Source organism: Bos indicus, chromosome 8 (genome assembly GCF_029378745.1).
Source record: "Bos indicus isolate NIAB-ARS_2022 breed Sahiwal x Tharparkar chromosome 8, NIAB-ARS_B.indTharparkar_mat_pri_1.0, whole genome shotgun sequence".
Classification (NCBI taxonomy): domain Eukaryota; kingdom Metazoa; phylum Chordata; class Mammalia; order Artiodactyla; family Bovidae; genus Bos; species Bos indicus.
The window spans coordinates 66,818,972-66,841,502 of record NC_091767.1 but is presented as its reverse complement, the minus strand read 5'-3'; the positions used below and the strand labels follow the sequence as shown (position 1 = coordinate 66,841,502).

General features: G+C 38.9%; 1 protein-coding gene across 1 annotated transcript in view; it reads left to right on the top strand.

The window, feature by feature from the left end:
• LOC139184411 (uncharacterized) overlaps positions 1 to 19,385 on the top strand; it is a 56,670-nt gene extending 37,285 nt beyond the window's left edge. Inside the window, exons 4-5 of the mRNA XM_070794174.1 lie at positions 1,462 to 1,613; positions 15,761 to 19,385. Coding sequence (XP_070650275.1) covers positions 1,462 to 1,596 — 135 coding nt within the window. The 3' untranslated portion in view covers positions 1,597 to 1,613; positions 15,761 to 19,385. The remainder of the gene's footprint in view (positions 1 to 1,461; positions 1,614 to 15,760) is intronic.
• Positions 19,386 to 22,531: the final 3,146 nt, after the last annotated feature.

Here is a 22,531-nt window from a genome sequence, read left to right as displayed (position 1 = left end):
TAGAGTGCTGCCTGACTTGCTGTGCTTACAGGCTCGCATGGAATCCGGGCAGTGTCCAGGCAAGTCAGAAGCAGGTCTGAGGCCTGCTCTCCTGCTTCTGATGCCTGAATAGGACTTCCTCCATTTTAATTTCTCTAACACTCTGAGTCTAAAAATCTAAGCAGAAATCAGAGTCATTGAGGTCTGTGATCATTTCAAATTATTTATTTGTGGTACAAAGTATGAATCAATGTTATATTATTATTATTTTCTAACAGAGTTTTTTAGGCTAGCATGATTTTTGTCAGAAGATACTTTCTTCCTGGAATTGCCTGGACACCTAAATTAAAGAAATGTGTGTGTGTGTGCATGTATGCTTGTATATATTGTTTTTAGCTTTTCCTTTTGATCTATGTGTTTCATTTTTTAAATATTACACACTGTCTTGATTAGTGGCTGTGTGGTATGTCTTGAAATCAAGTAATATTAGTCCAACTTTGTTCTTTTTCAAAATGCTTTTCGTATTCTAGACTTTTTTGCCTTTCTACATAAATATTAGAATTAGCTTGTGATTCTTTAAAAAAAAAAAAAAAAAAAAAAGACCTGTGATTTCATTGAATCTGTGGATCTCTTTGTGGAGAAGTGATAGCTCCACCATATTGAATCTCCTAATTTATGAATTCAATATTTATCTCTGTTTACTAGTTTTTTAGATAATTTTGAGGTAAGAAAGGGCATGGCCTGGCTTATAATTTAAAATATAACTCTCAAAATGGACTCTAGTGAAGCAGTTGCAGAAACAGATGAGTTAGCAGGCTCTTTCAGCTCTTCCAAGATTTGATGATGCGTTGGATGATTTTGTTGTTGTTTAGTTGCTGAGTCATGTTTGACTCTTTGAGACCCCATCAGCTTTAGCCTACCAGGCTTTTCTGTCCGTGGGATTCTCTAGGCAAGAACACTGGAGTGGGTTGTCACTTCCTTCTCCATGGGATCTTCTGACTCAGGGATTGAGCTCAAGTATCCTGCATTGGCAGGCAGAATGTTTACCACTGAGCCATCAGGGAAGCCCCAGCTGATTTTACTTGATTCCACTTTAGCTCAAATGGAAAGAGCCTGGGATGCTTTGGCCAGCTGTTAAACCTGAGTCTGAGAATGCTACTTCATAAATATTGATGTGAAGACTCTCACCCAAGCTTGCATTGTGGTCATGGATATAATTTGGAAAAAAGAACTCTTTGAATAAACTATGTTTCTTTTAACCTTCTTTTCAAAAGAAAAATAATATTTGTGTGGGTTTTGGAGGTTGAACCAAAAGCGTGCCTGCTTCCCTAGGACATTGCATATAAAGAGTATACTGTTAGATATTTTTTATTTTTGATAATGTGAAAAAATTTTCAGTTTTTGTCTTATACTTTTAACCATAAACTGATAGAAATTAGTTCTAAAGGTATTTTCCACATCACCTAAATTTGAATTCTTCAGATTGATGAGAAATGTGCCTTCACAGACATCAGTGTCATTCAAGGATATGAGTGTGGAGTTTACCTGGAAGGAGTGGCAGCATGTGAATCCTGCTCAGAGGACCCTGTACAGAGATGTGATGCTGGAGAACTATAGCCACCTTGTCTCACCGGGTGAGCCTACTTTATTATAGGACTCTGACTCGGGTGCAGTTGATCTTCTGTTCCTGCTTTTTTTTTTTTAAGTAAATTACCTGTATTGAGGAGTAATTGACAGAAAAGAAAATTTAACAGGTTTCTGTGTATACTAGAATGAATTCTGGACAATATGTACAGCTGTGGCACCAAAGTCACAATACAGATTATTTCTGCCATGTGAAAGTTTTCCTTGGCTGTTCTCTGTCCTCTCTTGACACCTATTTTCTGATAATCACTGATCCTCTTTTTGTTTCAATACTTTCTCCCCCCCTCCACTTTTTTTTCTAAAAGATTGCGCCAAGTCTTAATTGTGGCACACCGGATCTTTAGTTGCTGCATGTGGTATCTAGTTCCCTGACCAGGGATGAAGCCTGGGCACCCTGCATTGGGAGTGTGTTGACTTAGGCACTTGACCACCAGGGATGTTCCCTACTTTTCCCTTTTTTGGAAATTCGTATAAATGGAATCACACTTTATGTACTGCCTGTATGACTTCTTTCTCCTTGTATAATTCTTTGGTGACTGTTTATGTTGTTTTATCTGTATTTATTCCCTTTATTGAAGAGTAGTGTATTTTTAATTATAGATGTTGAGATCCTTTTTAGTTTGATGCTAATCATAACTAAATGTGCTATGAATATTTGCATCTACATCGTGTGAGGCTATATTTTTATTCCCTTGTGAAAAGACCCTCGGGTGGTTTCCTGGGTCTCATGAAATAATTATACCTGTAGGAATGCCTGGTTTTATTTAGCTTTACTTTATTAGGCTTCCCAGCCGAGAATGTTTTTTACAAATGGGAAGTTTGTGTCAATCCCCTGGGTCGGACTGCATATCGGTATTTGAACCGTATTTGCTCACTCTGTGTCTCTGTGTCACATTTTGGAAATTCTCATAACATTTCAGACTCTTTCACTGTTATATTTGGTAAGGTGATCTGTGATTGTTGATGTTGTATTGTAATTGTTTTGGGGCACCGTGAGTTGCACTCATATGAGATGGTGAACTTCATTAGTAAATATTGTGTGTGTTCAGATTTCCCCTGTGACTGGCCATTCCCCAGTCTCTTCAGGCAGGCCTCCTATTCCCTGAGACACAGCAATATTGAAACTGGGCTAATTAATAACCATACAATGGCTTATAGCTGTTGAAGTGAAAGGAAGAGTTACATGATACTTTAAATTAAGTTAGAAATTATTAGTAAGGAAGTTATGCTGAAAGGCGAGATAATACTGAAAAAACTAGGCCTATTACACCAGTTGGCCAACTTATGAATGCAAAATTTTGAGGGAAAATTAAAGTGCCAACTCCAGTGAACACATGAATGATAAGAAAGTGAAATAACTTGATTGCTGATATGGAGAATATTTTAGTGTTCTGAAAAGAAGGTCAAACCACCCACAACATTCAATTAAGTCCTTGGCAAGGTCCTGAGTGTCTTCAATTCTATGAAGGCTGAGAGAGGCAAGGAACCTACAAAAGAAGAGTTTGAATCTACTATAGGTTGATTCATGAGGGTTAAGGAAGGAAGCCATCTCTATAAGATGAATGTGTAAGGGGGAACAGCAAGGGCTGACAAAAAAGCTGCAGGAAGTTATTATCCAGAAGATCTACTATAGCTTAGATGATTAATGCAGGTGGCCACACTTCACAAGAGTTTAAGAATAGGTGAAATACTTCTCTATTGGAAGAAGATACCATGCAGGACTTTCATAGGTAGATAATGGGTAGACAGATGTCCATGCTTAGCTTCAAAGCACACGCTGACTCTCTTGTTAGGGGCTAGTGCAGCTGGTGACTTTAAGCTGAAGCCAGTGCTCATTTGCCATTCTGAAAATTCTAGGGCCCTTAGGCATTGTGCTGAATCTTCTTTGCCTGAGCTTCATAAATCAACAACAAAGCCTGGGTGATGGTACATAGGTTGATTTGGCAGGGTTTGAGAGGATTCAGTAATTTTGAAAGAGATTTTAGGGTTATTGAAAAATGCTGTTAATTTGTGTTGCATTTTATGGAGAAATCCTGACAGGAGTTAATTGGTGTGACAAGCTTCATTGTTGTCTTTAAAGAAATTGCCATAACCATTCCATCCTTTAGTAGCCATCACCATTAATACTCAGCAGATGTCAACATTGACACAGGATCCTCCAGCAGCGAAGTTATCAGGCACAAAATGCTCCGAGGATGGTTAATAATATTTTAACAATAAGGTGTTTTGTAATTAAGGAATATATAATTTTTTTAGACATAATGCTGCTGTACATAATTAGGCTTCCCTGTGTTTAAACAACTTTCTTATGTATTAGGAAGGCAAACAGTTTGTGATTCAATTGTGATATTCACTTTATTGCAGGAACCACACCTGTAGTATCTTTTAAGATCTGCCTGTATATGAAGGAAAAAAAAAAGCAATTGCCAGATTTGTTTAAAGTACATGTGTCATTTATGTGGGCATTAGCAACATATAGTAGTTCTGCTTGCTCCATGCCTACACCCTCATTTTGTGTTGTAAACCTGACAAGTTTTGATCCTTTTATTGGGTGTCTGTTGTATATACTTGGTTTCATTTCTCTTTGATGATGAACAACTTTCGTATGCTGGTTGGCCATTCACATAGCTTTTAAAAAGGTATGTTCAGATTCTTACCATTTGTTTTGTTTGAGTTTTCTGTCTAGTAATTCAAAATATACTTCTTTATGTAATCTTGATGACTTTTATAAGATGCACCTTTTGGAAATTTTTTCTTTTAATCTATGGTTGACCATTTTGTTTGCTAACAATTGGGCAAAATATTTTCATGTTGTGATGATGTTCAGTGTATCATTTGCTTCAGTTTCTGTTCCATTCCCCCCATCCCTCTACTTAATAAATTGCCTAAGCAAAGGTCATTCAGATTTTGTCCTGTATTTTTCTTCTGTAAATGTCCTTGGTTTAGGTTTTACCTTTAAGTCTTTGACTTTTTCCCATTAATCTCTGTACATGGTGTGAAATATTACTTGTCTTTCTCTTTGCAGCCAAATATCTACTTAATGGACTGATTATCCTTTCCCTATTTAGTTGCCTTGGCACCTTTTTAAATAAATTGTGTATATATGCATAGGCTTATTTCTGAATATCATTCTGGTTTATTGATCTAAATACCTATGTGAATATGAATCATGCACTTTTTAAATTAATCTGGCTCTGTAGTATGTTTTCACATCAGAAAGAATAAGTCCTCTTAGTTTTTTCTTAGATTGCTTGTTTCTTTCCCTATAAATTTAAAAAAATATATTTTTTGGAAATCCTAGTAGTATTATGTGAGGGTTGTATTGAATATGTAGAAGAATTGGGGGAAATTTTGCATCTAATACTGAATTTTCTGATCTGTGAACGTCTTTCCTTTTCCTTAGCTTTTAATGTTCCTTTGGAATGTGTTGTAGTTTTCCCTTACATATCTTCAATCTTTGTTGTGAGCTGTGCCCTTAAGTCTTTTGATGCTACAATGATACTTTTCAAACTTCAAGTTTCAATTGTTTTCTGGATTTATATAGATAATATAATTTATGTTCATTTTTGTTGTTTCTATTTGATATTTCACTTGTTACTCCTCCTAGCTGTTTTGAAGACTCCTTAAACTTTTATATATGAGATAATATCATTTGTAAATAAAGATATTTTTATATTTTTCTAATCTTCATTTCTTTTAACTTGTTTCTTTGGCTGGGACTTAATGTGAAATAATTTATTATTGACATCCAAGTATGATATTAGTCATAAGACTTAAATAGTTGCTCACTGTTACCTATTTCTCTTCTTCCTATTCTTAGTGCCATAAAATTAGGATCATTTTTTCCTTAAATATTCATACTAGAATTCACTAAGGAGGCAATCTGGACCTGGAGTTTTCTTTGTCAGAACTTTTTTTTTTTTAAATAACAACTTGACTGCAGTATAATTCATGTACCCAAAATTGATCCTTTTAGTTTATACAATTCAATTTATACAAAAAAAAAACATACTTTTTAATATGTTCACAGACATATGGGACTATCACCACTACTTTTTTTTATTATATTTTCATCACCCCCAAGAGGAACTCTGTACCCATTGGTAGTCACTCTCTGTTTCTGCTCTCCAGCCCCTAGGAACTACTAATTTACTTTGTGTCTCTAAGAGATTTGACTATTCTAGAGGTTCCACATCAATAGAATCACAAAATATATAGCCTTTTGTGGCTTCTTCCACTAAGCATGATCTTTTTATAGTTTACCAGAGTTATAATATGTATCTATCATCCACTTCTGCAGCCATGAAAAAGACGCTTACTCCTTGGAAGAAAAGTTATGACCAACCTACATAGCATATTCAAAAGCACAGACATTACTTTGCCAACAAAGGTTCGTCTAGTCAAGGCTATGGTTTTTCCTGTGGTCATGTATGGATGTGAGAGTTGGACTGTGAAGAAGGCTGAGCGCCGAAGAATTGATGCTTTTGAACTGTGGTGTTGGAGAAGACTCTCGAGAGTCCCTTGGACTGCAAGGAGATCCAACCAGTCCATTCTGAAGGAGATCAGCCCTGGGATTTCTTTGGAAGGAAAGATGCTAAAGCTGAAACTCCAGTACTTTGGCCACCTCATGCAAAGAGTTGACTCATTGGAAGAGACTCTGAGGCTGGGAGGGATTGGGGGCAGGAGGAGAAGGGGACGACAGAGGATGAGATGGCTGGATGGCATCACTGACTCGATGGATGTGAGTCTGGGTGAACTCCGGTGATGGACAGGGGGCCTGACGTGCTGCGATTCATGGGGTCACAAAGAGTCAGACACAACTGAGTGACTGATCTGATCTGATCATCCACTTCAATTTCTGGCTAAGTAATCTTTGATTGTATGGTTATATCATATTTTGTTTACCACTCAATGAGCTTTGGTTGTTTCCACTTTGACAGTTGTGAATAATGCTGCTATGAGCAGTTGTAGAAACATTTTTGTGTTCACAGTTTTTCATTCTACTTTGTATATATTTTGAATGAAATCACTGGGAGCTATAGCAACACTGTTTAAGTGCCAAAACACTATTCCAAAGCAGTGGCAAGTTTTTAGCAGCCCACTGACAAAGAATGAGAGTTCCCATTTTCCCACATATACCTTAATGATTATTATTTTCTGTCTTTTATTTTTAAAGCCCTCCTAATGGGTATGAGTGAGTTTCATTATAGTTACGAGTTGTATCTCCCTGACTTTGAGCATCTTTTATATGCTACTTGCTTACTGCCTGTTCGTATATGTTCCTTGGAAAAATATCTGTTCATATCAATTATCCAGTTATAGATTGGGTCATTTGTCCTTTTTTACTGTTAACTTATAAGTTTTTTTAGTAAATTTCTGGATACACGTTTCTTTATCAATTACATATTTTGTAAATATTTTCTCCCATTCTGTGAGTTGTCTTTTCACTCTCTACATGGAGCTCTTTGAAGCCCAAAAGTTTCTTATTTTGATACCATACAGCCGAACTGTTTTCTGTTTTATTTGTTTTTGTCAAATCTAAGAATCTAATTCTAACTCAGAATCAAAAAATTAATCATTTTTTTAAATGTAATTTTGGCTGCGCTGGGTTTTTCTTGCTGCGCATGGGCTTTCTCTAGTTGCAGTGAGCAGAGGCTACTCTAGTTGTTGTGTGCAGGCTTCTCATTGCGGTGGTTTCTCTTGTTGGAGAATACCTGCTCATGGGCATGCAGGCTTCAGTAGTTTTTATGTGCAGACTCAGTAATTGTGGTACTCAGGCTGTGTTGCCCGAGGCATGTGGAATATTCCCAGATGGGATTATTGGCAGGATTGACTGCATTGGCATGCGGATTGTTAACCACTGGACCACCACCCGCTCCCTGCCACCTGCCCAGGAATTCCCACTGCTATGGTTTTTTCTTCATATTTTACAACTTTTTTTCTTCTATGTTTAGATTTATTACTCATTTTTGGTCTCTATTTTCATGTCTATTCTTACATCAGTACTACCTTAATAGTATAGTATGGTAGGACTTTCCTGGTAGTACAGTGGATAAGAATCCGCCTGGCAATGTATGGGACATGAGTTCTATTCCTGCAGTGGGAAGATTCCACTTGCCTCTGAGCAACAGATCCCTTCCGACACAGCTACCGAGCCCACACTTTAGAGCCTAAGAGCCACAAGTATTGAAGCCCTTGTACTTGATCATGTGCTCTCTGTAACAAGAGAAGCTACTGCAAAGAGAAGCCCATGTACTGTAACTAGAGAAACCCTGAGCACAGCAATGACAACCCAGCACACCAAAAATAAATGGTTAATTAAAACAAATTTGGAAAACTGAAGGTTTAAAAAAAGTAGAATATGATATTGTGATGAGTAAGAAGAAGTAGTAACATATGATATTGTGATTTATAATAAGTACTTAGTCTTCATCTGTGTTTCTGGTACAAAGTTCTAAAATGATTGCAGTTTCTTAAATGATAAGAGAGAGATTGATATTATTTTGTTTTCCATAACAGAATATTCAAAACAATATTTATAACAAACGCTTTTTGTTATTCATAACATACCTTTTTCAACCACACTTGAGTTCATGTTAAAGAGGTGACTTTGAAAACCTGAGCATGTAGGCTTGTTCCAAGAATACCAATCATAGAGGGTTGTGACTTCTAGTCCCACACTCTTGACTTCTAGGCAGGGAGGGGGCGGGGAGGCTTTAGATTGACTTAATTACTAATAACAATTATTCCTACATGTTGAGGTCTCCATAAATATATCTGAACTCTGGGTACAGAGTTCTTCATTGATGCTGAACATTTGGAGGTGGTGGTAGGGTGAGGCTCTTAGATGGCCTGGAAGGTCTGCCCTATGCAGCTTTTTTATCTGACTGTTACTGAGATGCGTGCTTTGTGATGAAACTGGCAATGTATTAAAGGTAAGAAACTGTTCTTTGGAGTTCTGTGAGCTACTACTACTACTGAGTCGCTTCAGTCGTGTCCGACTCTGTGTGACCCCATAGACGGCAGCCCACCAGGTTCCCCCGTCCCTGGGATTCTCCAGGCAAGAACACTGGAGTGGGTTGCCATTTCCTTCTCCAGTGCATAAAAGTGAAAAGTGAAAGTGAAGTGACTCAGTCGTTTCTGACTCTTAGTGACCCCATGGACTGCAGCATACTAGGCTCCTCCGTCCATGGGATTTTCCAGGCAAGAGTACTGGAGTGGGGTGTCATTGCCTTCGATTCTAGCAAATTAAATCAGAGGGTGAGGATATGGGGCCTCTGATTTATAGTCAGTTGATCTGAGTCACAGGTCGCAATCTAGACTTGTAATTGACATCTAAAGTTTGAGGAGGTGATTTTGTGGGACTCAACCCCTGGACAATGGGATCTGCAGATACTGTCAGAACTGAATTGAAACATCCATATTCAGCAATCAGAAGTGAGGTAGTATTGAAAATACAGAAGTATTTTGTGAGTAGACACAGTAATATAAATGAGAAACAGGAGGGTTTGATGTAAACAGAGTAATTGAAATTGCAAATTGTGAACCCTCCCTCCCAATTTTTAAAATTATTTTACCTATCCTTGTTTCTTGTCATTCTTTATTCTGCAGCAGTGATTTCTACCAATCTGTCTTTCAGCTCACTTATTCATTCTTCTGCCTCATGTTTTCTGTTAACTGATTCCTTTTTGTGTCTTTTTATTTTCTTTATTTTTTGACCTGTTTCCAGTTGCAGGGTGTCTGCCATTCCTCTTACACTATCAAGGCCATGATATAGAAGTTCGTTTGCAGAGTCTTATTTAAACTTGTGTATATGTAGACTGATTATGATACAGGAGTTTAATGAGATCAGTTTCTTTTTTGATCCAGAAAAAAATGATATTTAGTTTCCCTCCAAAGGAAAGGTCAAACGAGCACCGTCAGTATGCTGCACTCCTGTAACAGTTCCTTCCTTCATTCACGTATGTTAAAGCACTTGGAGCTGAACTAAATCCTAAATTATTTCCCATTTATAGGTTATTGTTATTGTTTTACAAAGCTAGATGTAATTGTCAAGTTGAAACAAGGAAAAGATCCATTTTTATTAAAGGAGGAGTCTATAAACAAGACTCATGAGCTGAGGTGTCAATACAACTCTTGGGGAAATAAGATTGAAAATGATTCAGTTAGAGGTGACCATTGTGAAACAGTGTTAAACAGTGTTCTTTGTGGGGACTTAAATCTTGAAGTTTAGAAACAGTCGGACACGACTGAGCGACTTCACTTTCACTTTTTACTTTCATGCCTTGGAGAAGGAAATGGCAACCCACTCCAGTGTTCTTGCCTGGAGAATCCCAGGGTCAGGGGAGCCTGGTGGGCTGCCGTCTATGGGGTCGCACAGAGTTGGACACGACTGAATCGACTTAGCAGCAGCAAACCTGGTATGGGCTTCCCAGAGGGCCCAGTGGTAAAGAGTCCACCTACCAATGCAGGAGACTCAAGAGATGTGGGTTTGATCTCTGGTTTGGGAAAATACCCTGGGATCAGAAATGGAAACCCACTCCATTATTCTTGATTGGAAAATTTTATGGACAGTGGAAAATTTCGATGACACCAAAATTATTACGGTTATCATTATATACCTGAATTTTAAAAGTAACACATATACACAAAATATATGAATGTTTCTGTGTAAACTATAATGTATTATCAGTTCAGTTCAGTTCAGTCGTCTCCGACTCTTTGCGACCCCATGAATTGCAGTATGCCAGGCCTCCCTGTCCATCACCAACTCCCGGAGTTCACTCAGACTCACGTCCATCGAGTTGGTGATGCCATCCAGCCATCTCATCGTCTGTTGTCCCCTTTTCCTCCTGCCCCCAATCCCTCGCAGGGTCAGAGTCTTTTCAAATGAGTCAACTCTTTGCATGAGGTGGCCAAAGTACTGGAGTTTCAGCTTTAGCATCATTCCTTCCAAAGAACACCCAGGGCTGATCTCCTTTAGAATGGACGGGTTGGATCTCCTTGCAGTCCAAGGGACTCTCAAGAGTCTTCTCCAACACCACAGTTCAAAAGCATCAATTCTTTGGCACTCAGCTTTCTTCACAGTCCAACTCTCGCATCCATACATGACCACTGGGAAAAACATAGCCTTGACTAGACGGACTTTGTTGGCAAAATAATGTCTCTGCTTTTCAATAACTTTTGGTCATAACTTTTCTTCCAAGGAGTAAGTGTCTTTTAATTTCATGGCTGCAGTCACCATCTACAGTGATTTTGGAGCCCCAAAAAATAAAGTCTGACACTGTTTCCACTGTTTCCCCATCTATTTCCCATGAAGTGATGGGACCAGATGCCATGATCTTTGTTTTCTGAATGTTGAGCTTTAAGGGAACTTTTTCACTCTCCTCTTTCACTTTCATCAAGAGGCTTTTTAGTTCCTCTTCACTTTCTGCCATAAGGGTGGTATCATCTGCATATCTGAGGTTATTGTTATTTCTCCCAGCGATGTTGATTCCAGCTTGTGCTTCTTCCAGCCCAGCATTTCTTATGATGTACTGTGCATATAAGTTAAATAAGCAGGGTGACAGTATACAGCCTTGACGTACTCCTTTTCCTATTTAGAACCAGTCTGTTGTTCCATGTCCAGTTTTCACGGTTGCTTCCTGACCTGCATACAGGTTTCTCAAGAGGTAGGTCAGGTGGTCTGGTATTCCCATCTCTTTCAGAATTCTCCACAGTTTATTGTGATCCACACAGTTAAAGGCTTTGGCATAGTCAATAAAGCAGACATAGGTGTTTTTCTGGAGCTCTTGCTTTTTCAATGACCCAGTGGATGTTGGCAATTTGGTCTCTGGTTCCTCTGCCTTTTTTAAAACCACCTTGAACATCTGGAAGTTCACAGTTCATGTATCGCTGAGAATTTTGAGCATTACTTTACTAGTGTGTGAGATGAGTGCAATTGTGCTGTAGGTTGGGCATTCTTTGGCATTGACTTTATTTGGGATTGGAATGAAAACTGACCTTTTCCAGTCCTGTGGCCACTGCTGAGTTTTCCATATTTGCTGGCATATTGAGTGCAGCACTTTCACAGCATCATCTTTCAGGATTTGAAATAGCTCAACTGGAATTCCATCACCTCCACTAGCTTTGTTCGTAGTGATGCTTTCTAAGTCCCACTTGACTTCACATTCCAGGATGTCTGGCTCTAGGTGAGTGATCACACCATTATGATTATCTGGGTCGTGAAGATCTTTTTTGTACAGTTCTTCTGTGTATTCTTGCCACCTCTTCTTAATATCTTCTGCTTCTGTTAGGTTCCTACCATATCTGTCCTTTATTGAGCCCATCTTTGCATGAAATGTTCGCTTGGTATCTCTAATTTTCTTGAAGAGATCTCTAGTCTTTCCCATTCTGTTGTTTTCCTCTACTACTTCTTTGCATTGATTGCTGAGGAAGGCTTTCTTATCTCTCCTTGCTATTCTTTGGAACTCTGCATTCAGATGCTTATATCTTTCCTTTTCTCTTTTGCTTTTCGCTTCTCTTCTTTTCACAGCTATTTGTAAGGACTCCCCAGACAGCCATTTTGCTTTTTTGTATTTCTTTTCCATGGGGATGGTCTTGATCCCTGTCTCCTGTACAATGTCACAAACCTCATTCCATAGTTCATCAGGCACTCTATCTATCAGATCTAGCCCCTTAAATCTATTTCTCACTTCCTTTGTATACATAAGGGATTTGATTTAGGTCATACCTGAATGGCCACCCTGTTTATTTAACTTATATGCAGAGTACATCATGAGAAATGCTGGGCTGGAAGAAGCACAAGCTGGAATCAAGATCGCCAGGATAAATATCAATAACCTCAGAGATGCAGATAACACCACCCTTATAGCAGAAAGTGAAGAGGAACTAAAAAGCCTCTTGATGAAAGTGAAAGTGGAGAGTGAAAAAATTGCCTTAAAGCTCAACATTCAGAAAACGAAGATCATGGCATCTGGTCCCATCACTTCATGGGAAATAGATGGGGAAACAGTGTCAGACTTTATTTTTTGGGGCTCCAAAATCACTGCAGATGGTGACTGCAGCCATGAAATTAAAAGATGCTTACTCCTTGGAAAGAAAGTTATTACCAACCTAGATAGCATATTCAAAAGCACAGACATTACTTTGCCAACAAAGGTCTGTCTAGTCAAGGCTATGGTTTCTCCAGTGGTCATGTATGGATGCAAGAGTTGGACTGTGAAGAAAGCTGAGCACCGAAGAATTGATGGTTTTGAACTGTGGTATTGGAGAAGACTCTTGAGAGTCCCTTGGACTGCAAGGAGATCCAACCAGTCCATCCTGAAGGAGATCAGCCCTGGGATTTCTTTGGAAGGAATGATGCTAAAGCTGAAACTCCAGTACCTAGGCCACCTCATGCGAAGAGTTGACTCACTGGAAAAGACTCTGATGCTGGGAGGGATTGGGGGCAGGAGGAGAGGGGACGACAGAGGATGAGATGGCTGGATGGCATCACTGACTTGATGGACGTGTGTCTAGGTGAACTCAGGGAATTGGTGATGGACAGGGAGGCCTGGCATGCTGTGATTCATGTGGTCACAAAGAGTCATACATGACTGAGCGACTGAACTGAATTGAACTGAACTGAATAGTGGTTTTCCCTGCTTTCATCAATTTAAGTCTGAATTTGGCAATAAGCAGTTCATGATCTGAGCCACAATCAGCTCCTGGTCTTTTTTTTGCTGACTGTATGGAGCTTCTCCATCTTTGGCTGCAAAGAATACAATCAGTGTGATTTCGGTGTTGACCATCTGGTGATGTCCAACCATCACCATCTGGTAGAGTCTTCACTTGTGTTCTTGGAAGAGGGTGTTTGCTATGACCAGTACATTCTCTTGGCAAAGTTCTATTAGCCTTTGCCCTGCTTCATTCCATATTCCAAGGCCAAATTTGCCTGTTACCCCAGGTGTTTCTTGACTTCCTACTTTTGCATTCCAGTCCCCTATAATAAAAAGACCATCTTTTTTGGGTGTTAGTTCTAAAAGGTCTTGTAGGTCTTCATAGAACTGTTCAACTTCAGCTTCTTCAGCATTACTGGTTGGGTCATAAACTTGGATTACCCTGATATTGAATGGTTTGCCTTGGAAACAAACAGAGATCATTCTATCGTTTTTGAGATTGCATCCAAGTACTGCATTTCGGACTCCTTTGTTGACCATGATGGCTACTCCATTTCTTCTAAGGGATTCCTGCCCGCAGCAGTAGATATAATGGTCATCTGAGTTAAATTCACCCATTCCAGTCCATTTTAGTTCGCTGATTCCTAGAAGGTCGACGTTCACTCTTGCCATCTCCTGTTTGACCACTTCCAATTTGCCTTGATTAATGGACCTGATATTCCAGGTTCCTATGCAATATTGCTCTTTGCAGCATCAGACCTTGCTTCTATCACCAGTCACATCTATAACTGGGTATTGTTTTTGCTTTGGCTCCATCCCTTCATTCTTTTTGGAGTTATTTCTCCACTGATCTCCAGTAGCATATTGGGCACCTACTGACCTGGGGAGTTCCTCTTTCATTGTCCTATCATTTTGCCTTTTCATACTGCTCATGGGGTTCTCAAGGCAAGAATACTGAAGTGGTTTGCCATTCCCTTCTCCAGTGGACCACATTCTGTCAGACCTGTCCATCATGACTTGCTCGTCTTGGGTGGCCGCACAGGGCATGGCTTAGTTTCATTGAGTTAGACAAGTATGGTACTAGTGTGATTAGATTGACTAGTTTTCTGTGATTATGGTTTCTCTGTGTCTGCCCTCTGATGCCCTCTTGCAACATCTACCGTCTTACTTGGGTTTCTTTTACCTTGGACTTGGGGTATCTCCTCACGGCTGCTTGAGCAAAGTACAGCCGCTGCTCCTTACCTTGGACGAGGGGTATCTCCTCACCACTGCCCCTCCTGACCTTGAACATGGAGTAGCTCCTCTAGGCCCTCCTGTGCCCATGCAGCCACCACTCCTCGGGCATGGGGTAGCTCCTCCCGGCTGCCGCCCCTGACCTTGGACATGGGGTAGCTCCTCTCGGCTGCTCCTGCACTGTCGCAGTCTGGCACTCTCGGCTGCCGCCCCTGACCTCGGGTGGTGGGTAGCTCTTCTCGGCCGCTGCCCCTGACCTCGGACGTGGGGTAGCTCCTCTTGGCCGCCACCCCTCTGGCATGGGCTCCTCCTGGCTTCTGCCTCTAACCTTGGACGTGGGGTAGCTCCTCTCAGCCATGCTTGTGCTCCGTTGCAGCCACCTGTGCTTGTGTGCCGTTGCACCCGCCCATGCTGCAACAAAAAAGATTATTCCATACTTGATTCCTGCCTCTTCTGGAATATTGTGTATAACTGGTAATGTATTATTACATTGGATTGAATATAGAGTTGGGTTTGAGTGTGGTATTTCATATTTATTGATGCATCAGTCAAATTTCTTTCACTTATGAAACATGTATATTTGCATTGAATCTGAGCCAATGAAACCGAGGTTAGTTTTTGTTTTTTAAGGACTTGTAATTAATTTTATATCACAGAGGGGTGCAAAAATAATCACAGAATGAGAGTTCTGTTCCAGATTTAGGAGTTCAAAGCTGCATGCAATATATTTTCTAGGATGTGAAATGGTATCAGTTAAAAGAGAAATCATTGTTTTAGGGATTGCTAAAAACTGAATGTGCCATCAATTTTAAGATGCATCCTGATTTAAGTGATATTAACTTACTTTAAAATGTGTGTGCTTTTCATGTATTCATTGTTAAGATAAGTGACATACGAAGTATTGTGAAAGTGTAAATTAGTGTTGGGAAACTCTAGAATGTATATTCTTGGTGAACTTTTGAAAATAGCATGGCCTCAAAGATATCTAGATTAATCTTTAATTTCAAAAGTGTGATGTAAAGTTACTTAGAGAAAGAATGTGGGTAGAAGATACTTACTGAAAATGATAAGTATTATTGTAGTTAAGGAAGACAGAGGAACTTGGTGGCTACAGTCCATGGGTCACAAAGAGTCAGACACGACTGAACAACTAAGAGACAGAATGGGAGATGTATGGCCTGGCCAGACTAGAATAGAAAAATATCACAGAGTTATGAAATAGTAACCTGAATATCCTTTTCCAGTGGCCATGTATGGATGTGAGAGCTGGACTGTGAAGAAAGCTGAGCACTGAAGAATTGATGCCTTTGAACTGTGGTGTTGGAGAAGACTCTTTAAAGTACCTTGGACTGTGAGGAGATCCAACCAGTCCATCCTAAAGGACATCAGCCCTGGATGTACATTGCAAGCTGAAACTCCAATACTCTTTGGCCACCTCATGTGAAGAGTTGACTCATTGGAAAAGACCCTGATGCTGGGAGGGATTGGGGGCAGGAGGAGAAGGGAACGACAGAGGATGAGATGTCTGGATGGCATCACCGACTCGATGGACATGAGTTTGAGTGAACTCTGGGAGTTGGTGATGGACAGGGAGGCCTGGCGTGCTGTGATTCATGGGGTCACAAAGAGTTGGACACGACTAAGCGACTGAACTGAACTGAACCTGAATATCCAATGTGCCTAAAGGCAGATTTTTAAAAAGTTTGCTTTTCAGAATGCTGCCACTTGACCCTTTTATCTGTTGTATTTAGAGTGGCGTGCTCACTGCCATCTTAGGTTTGGGCGTAGGTCTGGCATGTTACATGGGAAGTGAAATATCCTGGGCAAGAGCAGTCAAACATAAAAGAAACATGAGAAATTAATAAAAGTAGACTTTTGGAAATAGGGTGAAGCATGAGATTAAATAATCTCAGTTAATAGAAACTGTTACTATATGTTCAGCAGTGCATGGGATACTTACATGGAGCTTAGTCCTGGTTGAGACAAGTTTCAGGGTGACTTCCCTGGACGTTCCAGTCGTTAGTTCCACTGCAGGGTTCATGGATTCCATCCCTGGTCAGAGAAGTAAGACCTCACACTGGATGTTGTATGGCAAAAAATAATAATAATAATAATAATAAAATTAAAAAATAAAAAAGACTAGGCTCAGGAGAGTGAATAATCATAATGAAAGGGAAAACTTATGATTTGATGTTCAACAGTGTTGTTGAACAACCCTGATGTAATAAACTAAGGCATCAGAGCCAGCATGTAGAAATGGATTCGTTCCAGGTCAGTGTGTTATTTTATGTCTCATTAATTTTTAACTTCTGTACATTTATATACCTGTGAATTTCTTCAGGAGGGTTTGAACTATAGAATTGCTTCTTTAATCAGGAGAAAAATCAGTGCAAGTATGAATTTGTTTTAGTGTTTATATGTGGAGTTGAAATGAGGAAACTCCAGCTGAAGGTTATTGACTACTCAGTATCCTACCACTGTGATCTCTAGTTGAATGTATAAGGATCTAGACATTGATTTTATTCCACAGTCCAATTCCTTCTTTGATATAGTGTTGAAAACCATTACTGACAGATTTCTCTTGCAATTGTACCTACTGCTGAGAGTCGGTCATCCCAAACTCTAATTTTCATGTTTCTTAGTGAACCACTTTTTAGAGTTCTCTAGTATCTATTTATTAATTTTCTGTTATTTTTAAAATTCAGGTTTATAGTGATAATCATAATTTTGGTGTCTTTGTTTCTCAAGGAGTATAGGAACATATTTGGAATTTGTTTATTTTGGTAAGATTTGGTGACTAAAAACCAAACGGTCAAATAAAATATAAGACACATATAAAGGCTGCATCCTGAAACAGAAATGTGTTGTAATCTTCATTAACCATTTTTTTCCCTTTCATAAGAATGTAGACTTGATAACCTCTTAAAGAAAAGCCTGGCAAATGAAGGAAAACTTTTGCAGCAAGACTTCACTCAACATCAAACTACAGACACAGGTGAGAAAACTTTCAGCCAGAAATCACACTGCAGAGAACATCAGAGCAGTCACTCAGGAATCAAGACCTTTGAAATTACAAGTCACTTAAACTCTCATGCAGCCCTTACCATATCCCAGAAACTTGACACAAAGAGGAGCTTCTGCAATGGTACAATATTTCAGTAAACCTTATCTTCTCAGAATACCTTTAGTGTGCATCAGAAAGCTCAAATAAGTGTGAAACTATGGATGTGAGAATGTGGAAAATCCTTCTCTAGGAAGTCAAACCTCATTGACCATCATACAACTCATAGTGGGCAGAAACCTTCTGCATGTAATGAACATAAGAAAGCTTTTACCTGCAAGTCATACCTCAAGCAACATAAGAAAATTCACACAGGGAAGAAACACTATGAATGTTGTGAGTCTGGGAAATCTATCTCTAGCAAAGCATACCTCATTGTGCATCAGAGAATTCACAGAGGGGAGAAAGCATATCCGTGTAATATATGTGGAAAATCCTTCTATGGAAAAAGTTACCTTATTGTTCACCAGAGAAATCACACAGGGGAGAAACCCCATGAGTGTAATAAATGTGGAAAATCCTTCAATAGAGAACAGCTCACTATTCATGAGAGAACTCACACAGGGGAGAAAGCCTGAGTGTGATAAATGTGGGAAATCCTTCAGTAGAAAACATTACCTCACTGATCATCAGAGAACTCACACATGGGAGAAAGCCTATGAGTGTGATAAATGTGGGAAATCATTCAGTACAAAAAGTTAGTTCACTATTCATCAGAGAAGTCACAGAGGGGGGAAACCCTATGAGTGTAATAAATGTGGAAAATCCTTCAGTACAAAAAGTTACCCCACTGTTCATCAGATAATTCACACCCGGGAAAAAACCTTTGAGTGCAGTAAATGTGGAAAAGCCTTTGCCTTGAAATCGTTCCTAAAAATGCATCAGAGAACTCATACTGGGGAGAAAACCTATGAAGTAAGTGTGGGAAATGTCTCTCTCAGAAGTGCCACCTCACTAGGCATCAGAAAATTCACACAAGACAGAAACCATAGGAGTGTAATTAATAAGTGTGGGAAATCCTGTGGAAATTTTCATCTAACCCTTCATCAGTGAATTCACAGGGGAGACATCCTATGAATGTATTGATTGTGAGAAAGATTGTAGACAGATGCCAGTCCTATAATGTTTTCAGAGAACTCACACTTGGTAAAAGTTAATGGGTACTGAATGTTGGTAAGTTTTCTCTTATAAACTAATCTTCAGAGTATATCACTCCACATATAAGAGACCTGCTATGAATTTAATAAGCTTTAGAAAACCTGATGCAGCCTTCCAGGCCTAGGAATACATCAGAGAAGTCACATAGGGGAGAAACCCCATTATCATGGGAAAGCTTTTAGCTAAAAGTCAGATCTTACGAACTGTCAGAGTAACTGTACAAATGTATTAGAAAGGGGGTGGGGTGGGGTTGGTGGAAACTGACCAGTAGTGCAGCATCAGAGAACTCAGAGGAAGCTCAGTGAATATAATAAAACAGGAAATTTTGTCTATGAGAAATCAACCATCCATCAACAAAACTCAGAGACATCCTTAATGTTTACTGTGAATGGTTAATGTCTGAACCAGATTTCAGCCCACTTTGGACATAAGAAGACTCACACAAGAAAACAGTCCTTGATACTAATCACTTACGGGACAGACTACTGTTTCAGCTAGGCTACTCAGTGGGATCCTGCTTTGAAGGATTTCTTCTGTGAACTTTAAATTGTGCATTGTTACCCACAATGTTGTCTATCTCAGTCAGACTTTGTCTGAGCTAAATAATGTGTGTTTTAATGTCATAGAATAAAATATTGTATAAATGTTGATTAAGTCCCATTGATTGATAGTGGTGCTCAGTTCAACTGTGTGCTTATTTTGACTGATGAATCCATTAAGTGCAAATGGAATTCTGTTGAACTTTCAAGCTAATTTTTATCAGTTTTTTCCTCTTGTTTTGATGAGCTGTTTTCTGAACCATACTCTTTAGGATTGTTATATCTTCTGACTCCACCTCCTTATCATTATGCAATCCTCCATTTTGATAACTTAGCTTTTTTTAAAATTGATGTGTAATTCTGTTACAATTTTTTGTTAGTTTCTGCTATACAAGAAGTGAACCAGTTATATGTATACATATATCTTCTTCTACTTGGATCTCCCTCCCCCTATCCAATCCATTTATGTCATCACAGAGCACTGAGCTGAGCTCCCTGTGCTATACAGCAGATTCCCATTAGCTATCTATTTTACAGGTGGTAATGTATTTATGTCAAACCTAATCTTCCAATTCATCCCACCTTCCTCTTCCCCTCCTGTGTCCACATGTTGGTTCTCAGTGTCTGCATCTTCTCTCCCTGCCCTGCAACTAGGTTCATTGGTACCATTTTTTTAGATTCCATGTACCTGGGTTAATATTTGTTTTTCTTTTTCTGACCTACTTCACTCTACAAGAAGGACTCCAAATCTGCCCACATGTGTACGGATGACTCAATTTCGTTCCCTTTCATGGCTGAAAATATTCCATTGTATATATGTACCACATCTTCTTTATCTGCTAATCTGTTGGACACTCACTTATTTCCATCCTGGCTATTGTAAATATTGCCTCCTTGAACACTGGGGGTACCTGTGTCTTTTTGAGTTATGGTTCTCTCAGGTATATGCCCACTAGTGGAAATGCTGGGTCATATGGTAGTTTTATTCCTGGTTTTCAAAAGAATCTTCATACACTTTTCCATAGTGGCTGTATCAGTTTATGTTCCCACCAACAGTGCAAGAGTGTTTCCTTTTCTCTATACCATTTCCAGCATTTACTATTTGTGGATTTTTTAATGGTGGATATTCTGACAGGTGAGAGATGATACCTTATTGTAGGTTTAACATTTCTCTAATAATTAGTGATGATAAGCATCTTTTTTTGTGCCTCTTCATCATCTGTATCCCTTCTTTGCAATAATGACTATTTAGTAATGTCTATTTATTTCCTGTCTTCTGCCCATTTTTAGATTGGATTGTTTGTTTTTTTGATATTGAGCTTCATGAACTGCTTCTGTATTTTGTCCATTTTTTATTTGGAAATATTTTCCCCCTTCTGAGCATTGTCTTTTCATCTTGTTTATGGTTTCCTTTGCTGTGCAAAAGCCTTTATTTATAATTGGATCTCATTTCTTTGTTTTTATTTTCATTATTTTAGGAGGTGGTCAAAAGAGATCTTGCTACAATTTATGTCAAAGAGTGTTTTTCCTATCTTTTCCTCTATAATGTTTTATACTATCTGGTCTTTAACACTTATATCTTTAACTCAATTTGAGTTTATTGTTGTGTATCATGTTAGATAGTGTTCTAATTTCATTCTTTAACATGCAGCTGTCTAGTTTTCCCAGTGCCACTTAATGGAAAGAGGATGTCTTTTCTCCATTTCATGTTATTTCCTCCTTTGTTATAGATAGTTGACCATAGATGCCTGGGTTTTTCTCTGGACTTTCTGTCCTGTACCATTGATCTATATTACTATTTCTGTGCCAGTACCACACTGTCATTATTACTGTAGCTTTGCATTATCACCTGAAATTGGGGAGCTTGATTCCTTCAGCTGTTTTTCTTTCACAAAATTGCTTTGGCTATTTGGGGTCTTGTTTTTCTACACAAATTGTAAAATTCTTTGTAAAATTCAATGCTATGAAGAATGCCATTTGTAGTTTGATAGGGATTGCATTGAATCTGTAGATTTCTTTGAGTCATGTAGTCAATTTCTCTTTCTGCACTTTAGTTTTTAGTGTATAGGAATGCAGGAGATTTCCATGCATTAATTTGTATCCCATAGCTTTACCAGATTCATTGATTAGCTTTAGGAGTTGTCTGGTGGTGTCTTTAGGAATTTCTATGCATAGGATTGTGTCATCTGCAGACAGTAATGGTTTTACTTCTTTTCGACTTTGCATTCCTTTTTTTTTTTTTTTTCTTTTTCTTCTCTGATTGTCATGGCTAGGACTTCAAATACTACATTGAATAATAATGATAAGAGGGGACATCCTTGTCCTGGTACTGATCTTAGATGGAATGCTTTCAGGTTTTCACTATTGAGAATTATGTTTGCTATGAATTAGTGATACATGGCCTTTATTATGTTGAGGTAAGTTCCCTCTCTGCCCATCTTCTGGAAAGTTTTTGTCATAAATTGGTCTTAAATTTTGTCAAAGCTTTTTCTGAATCTATTGAGATGATTATATGGTTTTAATTTGTTAAAATGATGTATCACATTGATTGATTTGCTTGTATTGAAAAAGTCTTACATTCCTGGAGTAAATCCCACTTTATCATGGTGTATGATTCTTTTAATCTGTTGTTGGATTCTCTTTGATAGTACTTTGTTGAGGTTTTTGTGTCTGTGTTCATCATTGATATTGGTCTATAACTTGAATTTTTTTTTGGTTTGATTTTTGTATCAGGGTGATGGTGACCTTATAGAAGAAGTTTGGTAGTGTTCCTCCCTATGCAACTTTTTGAAAGAGTTTGAGCAGGATAGGTGTTAGCTCTTGTCTAAATGTTTGATAGAAATCACCTGTGATGCCATTTTCACTGGATTTCTGTTTCTTGGAAGATTACAGTTTCTATTTCATTATTTGTTCCTGGTCTGCTAATATCTTCCTGGTTTAGTCTTGGAAGGTTGAATCTTTCCAATTACTTCTCCATTTCTTACCAGGTTGTGCATCTTATTCACATATGCTGCCAAGTCGCTTCAGTCGTGTTCGACTCTCTGCGACCCCATGGACTGCAGCCTACCAGGCTTCTCCGTCCATGTGATTCTCCAGGCAAGAACACTGGAGTGGGTTGCCATTTCCTTCTCCAATGCATGAAAGTGGAAAGTGAAAGTGAAGTCTCTCAGTCGTGTCTGACTCTTAGCGACCTCATGGACTGCAGCCTACCAGGTTCCTCCATCCATGGGATTTTCTGGGCAACAGTACTGGAGTGG